We start from the raw sequence: 7,093 nt of genomic DNA, 5'->3' as shown, positions 1-7,093 counted from the left end.
CTTTATAAATGCTGCATAAATTAAAGATTTTACCATTAAATATAACAGTATATTTCTGTTAGAGATATGGTGTTTAGTACATTTAACAGTTAGAAAAAGTACTTTTACAAAAGATAAATGCAAAAATTACAGTGATATATATTGTATATATATATATATATATATATATATATATATGTTACAGTATATTGTTGTTACAAACACGGTGCCAGACAATGGAGTAATGTATTTTAAAGAAAATAAAAAACTGTAAAAAATACTGTTTTATTAGTTTTAATCTAGTTTTTATTAGTCTTAGTTTATTTTTTATTAGTTTTAGTTGAGTTTTACTCATTTAAGTTTATTTTTTATTAGTTATAGTTTATTTTGTATTAGTTTTAATTTATGTTTTATTAGTTTTAGTTGAGTTTTTATTAGTTTTAGTTGAGTTTTTATTAGTTTTGGTTTATTTTTTATTTTATATTAAAAACTAAACTGTAAAAAACACTGTTCTGTCTGATAAATACATTTAGAGTGTTTCATTGTTACTGAAACTGAATTAACTCATTTATCATTTTATGTCTTTAACTGTCATGGTTTAACAGTTTTCACCCTAAAATCTACAGACATTTTTTACAGTGTAGGAGACGCCGGTTTTTATCAAAGAACCAAATATTTTCTAACAGCAGTTGTTCATCTTTTGTTCTCGTGATTCAACCAGGATTCATGTTTATTTCATTTAATTTATTATTATTATTATATAAAAAATTGCTGTCACTGTCACAGACTCATGAAATCTGATTATAAAGTCTGAACAATGACAATAAACCGAGAAATTAAAAGCATCACAGCGTCACAGGTTCGATTCCCGACTGATGATGTCACACCTTGGAGCTGGGAGTCTCCTCCTCCTCCTCTCCTCCTCTCTCCGGCTCCTCCTCCTCCTCAGGTGGTGGTGGCAGCTCCTCAGACGTCCTGAAGCCTCTGAAGGAGGGACTGATGGGGAAGCGGCGGAGCCAGCGAGTCCTCCTGACCAGGTTCATCCCCAGAGGGAGATCATAGGAGGAGCCGGAGGAGGAGGAGGAGGACATCCACTGCACCAGACCTCGCTCCTGTTTGCTCCCTGAAGGAAACAGAGAAGAAGAACGACACAATCAACAACAACAGGAAATATCCAACCGTGTGTGTGTGTGTCAAGGTTTTAATAGTTTGGGTCCATTTACCATTTAACCACAAAATACAGTTTCAGTTTTTCAGTTTCAGTTTTTTTTTTAACTAGTTTTTATTTTTATTTCAGTTAACGAAAATGTTTTGTTTTGTCTATAATAACCTTGGTGTGTGTGTGTGTGTGTGTGTGTGTGTGTGTGTACCTGGTATTGTGTTGTCGAGACAAAAAGCCAGAAAACCTCCAACAAACATCTCAGTGGAAAGAAGAACCGTCAGGATCTGATCCAGCTCTGTAAGACCTGAACACACAGAAGAGTTTAGATATTTACCTTTACATTAACACAAATAATTTAATATTTATTATAATATTTACAGTCTGACACATTCTTCAAGGAGAACGGAAACCTTGCTGTGACTGATACTGCCTCTTATTTATAACAACATCTGGCTCTAACATCTGGACAGAACATGACTCCCTGTAGCTCCTCACAGATGTTTGTACAGGATAAACAGATAAACAGTAAATAAAGGGTAAACAATCAAAGGTAACACTTTACAATAAGCAACTAAGTGATGTTTATAGATGGTTTATAAACCAATTATTAACCATTTTACAAAGTGCTAAACATATTTAATCTTTAAATGTTTTCAACCAATTTCTTAAAGGAATATGAATCATTTCAAAATCATTAATATACTTATTATGGTGTTAAAATGTTAAAATGAGTGCAACTTAAACTATTAATATACTATTAATTATAATTGAATTGTTATTAAACAATGCTAATTAAAGTAAAGTAACTATCAACTTACATTAATAAACCATCTATTTGTAATTTACAAATGATTTAGTTAGTTAAACATTAATAACTATCTGTTTACCATTTATAAGTGATGATTAAACATTAATAAACCATCTATTTGTCATTTATAAAATATGGTTATTGTGTTAACCTATCAAATGACAATAAAGAATTACAATAATAAATAAATAAATAAATAATTAAAGAAAGAAAGAAAGAAAGAAAGAAAGAAAGAGAAGGTGAAGGTATGAAGATCCGTTTACAGGAGAAAACACAGAAAATATCCAGAAACTCACACACACACACACACACACACCTGTGCGGATGGAGTCGGGGTGTGTGTCCAGGTACGTCGGCAGCGTCAGACCGAAGAACATCGAGAAGCCGAGAACAAAAAGATTTCTGGACGAGTTCAAATCCACCAGCTGAAGATTAGAGAGCCCAACAGCTGTGATCATCCCTGAGGAACACCACAACATCTGGATTATTAACAACATCTGGATTACTATTACTAACATCTGGATTATTATAACTAACATCTGGATTAATATTACTAACATCTGGATTACTATTACTAACATCTGGATGTTATAACTAACATCTGGATTACTATTATAACATCGGGATTATTAACAACATCTGGATTATTAACAACAGTTGTGATCATCCCTGATGAACACCAAAACATCTGGATTAATATTACTAACATCTGGATTACTATTACTAACATCTGGATTATTATAACTAACATCTGGATTACTATTACTAACATCTGGATTATTATTACTAACATCTGGATTATTATAACTAACATCTGGATTAATATTACTAACATCTGGATTACTATTACTAACATCTGGATTATTATAACTAACATCTGGATTACTATTATAACATCGGGATTATTAACAACAGTTGTGATCATCCCTGAGGAACACCACAACATCTGGATTAATATTACTAACATCTGGATTACTATTACTAACATCTGGATTATTATAACTAACATCTGGATTACTATTACTAACATCTGGATTATTATTACTAACATCTGGATTATTTTTACTAACATCTGGATTATTATTACTAACATCTGGATTATTACTAACATCTGGATTACTATTACTAACATCTGGATTATTATTACTAACATCTGGATTACTATTTCTAACATCTGGATTATTTTTACTAACATCTGGATTATTATTACTACCATCTGGATTTTTATTATCAACATCTGGATTATTACTAACATCTGGATTATTACTACCATCTGTATTATTTTTATCTGACATTTGGATTATTACTACCATCTGTATTATTACCAACATCTGGATTATAATCAACATCTGGATTATTGTTACGTTACAAACATCTGGATTATTGTTATGTTACCAACATCTGGATTATTATTATGTTACTAACATCTGGATTATAGTTATGTTACTAACAGCTGGATTATTATTATGTTATCTAACATCTGGATTATTATGTTACTAACATCTCGATTATTATTATGTTACTAACATCTGGATTATTATTATTATGTTATCTAACATCTGGATTATTGTTGTTATCTAACATCTGGATTATTATTATGTTACTAAAATCTGGATTATTGTTATGTCACCAACATCTGGATTATTATTATGTTACTAACATCTGGATTATTACTATTATGTTATCTAACATCTGGATTATTGTTATGTTACTAACATCTGGATTATTGTTATGTTACTAACATCTGGATTATTATTATTATTGTACTAACATCTGGATTATTGTTATGTTACTAACATCTGGATTATTATTATTGTACTAACATCTGGATTATTGTTATGTTACTAACATCTGGATTATTACTATGTTACTAACATCTGGATTATTGTTGTGTTACTAACATCTGGATTATTGTTATGTTACTAACATCTGGATTATTACTATGTTACTAACATCTGGATTATTGTTGTGTTACTAACATCTGGATTATTGTTATGTTACCGAACAGGGTGCAGAACATTCCTCCGAGGATCGGGTCTGGCAACGAGGCGAACAGAGCTGTAAACTTGCCGACGGATCCCAGAACCAACATGATGCCGGCTCCGTACTGCACCACCCGCCTGCTGCCCACCTGCACCCGCATCAAACACACCCAGTGAACAGACTGCAGGGGAGAGGTCAGGACTTCTTTCAGATCTGTATAAGGTAATATGAGGAGCAGGTTCCTGGTCTGATGTCTGACTAGAGGAGCAGGTTCCTGGTCTGAGGTCTGACTAGAGGAGCAGGTTCCTGGTCTGAGGTCTGACTAGAGGAGCAGGTTCCTGGTCTGAGGTCTGACTAGAGGAGCAGGTTTCTGGTCTGAGGTCTGACTAGAGGAGCAGGTTACTGGTCTGAGGTCTGACTAGAGGAGCAGGTTCCTGGTCTGAGGTCTGACTAGAGGAGCAGGTTCCTGGTCTGATGTCTGACTAGAGGAGCAGGTTCCTGGTCTGAGGTCTGACTAGAGGAGCAGGTTTCTGGTCTGAGGTCTGACTAGAGGAGCAGGTTACTGGTCTGAGGTCTGACTAGAGGAGCAGGTTACTGGTCTGAGGTCTGACTAGAGGAGCAGGTTTCTGGTCTGAGGTCTGACTAGAGGAGCAAGTTCCTGGTCTGAGGTCTGACTAGAGGAGCAGGTTCCTGGTCTGAGGTCTGACTAGAGGAGCAGGTTTCTGGTCTGAGGTCTGACTAGAGGGGCAGCTTCCTGGTCTGAGGTCTGACTAGAGGAGCAGGTTACTGGTCTGAGGTCTGACTAGAGGAGCAGGTTCCTGGTCTGATGTCTGACTAGAGGAGCAGGTTTCTGGTCTGAGGTCTGACTAGAGGAGCAGGTTACTGGTCTGAGGTCTGACTAGAGGAGCAGGTTACTGGTCTGAGGTCTGACTAGAGGAGCAGGTTACTGGTCTGAGGTCTGACTAGAGGAGCAGGTTACTGGTCTGAGGTCTGACTAGAGGAGCAGGTTTCTGGTCTGAGGTCTGACTAGAGGAGCAGGTTTCTGGTCTGAGGTCTGACTAGAGGAGCAGGTTACTGGTCTGAGGTCTGACTAGAGGAGCAGGTTACTGGTCTGAGGTCTGACTAGAGGAGCAGGTTTCTGGTCTGAGGTCTGACTAGAGGGGCAGCTTCCTGGTCTGACAAGTAGGTCCAGTCCGTTACCTTGGTGATGCCCAACACGCCTATATTTGGGCTGGAGGAAGTGGATCCGTTTCCTGTCCCTAGCAGCCCAGCAATGATGCAGCAGACACCTTCAGTGAAGATTCCTCTGAAACCAACAAAAAACATCAAACACCTGTGGGGGCGGAGTCTGCCTGCATCACTTCCTGTTTCCTTCCTGTCTCACCTGTTGATGGCGTGGACCGGGGGGGGCGTGGCTCCAGAGAGACGAGCGCAGGCGTAATAATCACCGATAGACTCCACGATACCCGCCATTGTTGCACTCAGCATCCCCAACACCCCGGCAACCGTTACCACCGGCAACCCCCACTGGCCTTCAGGAGACAGAGCAGACAGGAAGTCAGTTTACTGAAGAAAAGTTGTTCAGAGACTCTCTCTGGTCTCTCAGCTGAATAGACACCATCTTCTGGAGGAGTCCTCCTGTCCTGCTGGCTACATGATGGACGCGTGGGAGAGGTGGCGAGTCGTGTGCCTGGCGGCTCTTTCTGTGGGGGAGATTGAAGATCTCTATTACCTGTTGACTATCTGCCACTGCCTAGTGGCCTTGGAAGACTGTCTCCATAGCAACGGCTATGTTGTGAGACGGGACTGATTAGGCACTGACAAAGGCAGATCTCAGGCTTACGCACTCGAATGCATGTTGCATGTTGTAAAGTGTATGATGTGCTTATGTTGCTCCGCCCCTCTCTCATGTTATGCTTTATCTTTGTTTTCGGATGTGAGAGAACGCTGGCGCTGTTTGTTCGCCGCTTCTACATCTGAAATCTGTCGTATGTATGTTTATGTATATGTTATTGCCTGTTAAGCATCTTTGGGTGTCTTGAAAAGCGCTATACAAATTAAATGTATTATTATTATTATTATTATTATTATTATTATTATTATTATTATTATTATTTGTGGTAGAATTTGAGGTTTTTTATTAAAACAGATGCTGATCTCATTTTATGAATTTTTAAAGGGATGTTGTGATTGGCTGTGAGAGCAGCCTGTGATTGGCCGGGGTCTTACAGGGGTAGGGGACTCTGAACCAGGGCGAGGACGCCATGATGTCACCGCGGGCGTCCGTCCTCGCCTTGTGTCCGTAGCGATCGGGGTCGCTAGGCAACAGGTTGGCCAGAGTCAGGACGTAGCAGACGAGCCAGACGAGCATGATGGCCAGGATGATCTGAGAGAGACAGACAGGTCACAGGTCACACAGGTTATTGTTGTTGTTGTTGTTGTTGTTGTTGTTGTTGTTGTTGTTGTTGTTGTTTGTTTGTTTTTTACAGGAAACATCCTGAAGATCTGGACTCTGGTGGATGTCAGGCCTTTCTTCCTGCTGTAAACAGGAACAGGAAGTGATGTCGCTCGCAGGTACTGAGCAAACAGCACGATCAGCAAAATACACCTGAGAGAGAGAGAGACAGCTGTCTGTCTGACCACCTGTCTGTCTGTCTGTCTGTCTAGCTGGTACTAGTTAGTCAGTTTATAAAAATATGGTCAGGTAAAAAGATCAATAGGTGGACAGACAGACAGGTGATAAAACAGGTGGACAGACAGACAGGTGGACGGACAGACAGACAGACAGACAGACAGGTGTCTCACAGCGCTGACAGCCCCCAGTGAGACCCCGCCCTGTCTCCAGCTGTGGTGAAGACAGACAGGCCGATCAGTGAGACGGTTGGTGTGATGGTGAGGGGTCCGATGTATTCCAGCAGCAGACCTGGCAACCCGCACAGGCCAATCAGGAGCTCCACTGCACTGGCCCCTATGATGGCGCCCTGGATCTGGAAAACCACAAACAGGGACCTTCAAAACCTGTTCCCAGTGTTCACAGTGTTCTACAATTCTACAATGTCTTTTAGCAGACGCTTTTATTCAAAGCGACGTGAGTGAAGGTGTTCAGTAAAGAGTTAAAGGTCTTCAGTCTCTTCTCAAAGATTGAGAAGGACTCAGCAGAT

The 7,093-nt window shown here is 39.5% G+C and overlaps 1 protein-coding gene across 1 annotated transcript in view; it reads right to left on the bottom strand.

The window, feature by feature from the left end:
• Positions 1–860: 860 nt before the first annotated feature.
• The window catches only part of slc23a1 (solute carrier family 23 member 1), a 14,174-nt gene continuing 7,941 nt past the window's right edge, over positions 861–7,093 (bottom strand). The window contains exons 6-14 of the mRNA XM_059352032.1: positions 6,738–6,919; positions 6,420–6,540; positions 6,162–6,318; positions 5,317–5,464; positions 5,133–5,238; positions 3,951–4,080; positions 2,266–2,409; positions 1,350–1,445; positions 861–1,102 (exon numbers count right to left, since the gene is read on the bottom strand). Coding sequence (XP_059208015.1) covers positions 861–1,102; positions 1,350–1,445; positions 2,266–2,409; positions 3,951–4,080; positions 5,133–5,238; positions 5,317–5,464; positions 6,162–6,318; positions 6,420–6,540; positions 6,738–6,919 — 1,326 coding nt within the window. The remainder of the gene's footprint in view (positions 1,103–1,349; positions 1,446–2,265; positions 2,410–3,950; positions 4,081–5,132; positions 5,239–5,316; positions 5,465–6,161; positions 6,319–6,419; positions 6,541–6,737; positions 6,920–7,093) is intronic.

This window comes from Centropristis striata, chromosome 15 (genome assembly GCF_030273125.1).
Source record: "Centropristis striata isolate RG_2023a ecotype Rhode Island chromosome 15, C.striata_1.0, whole genome shotgun sequence".
NCBI lineage: Eukaryota > Metazoa > Chordata > Actinopteri > Perciformes > Serranidae > Centropristis > Centropristis striata.
The sequence above is the reverse complement of the archived record's forward strand: the minus strand, read 5'-3'. Positions and strand labels throughout refer to the sequence as shown.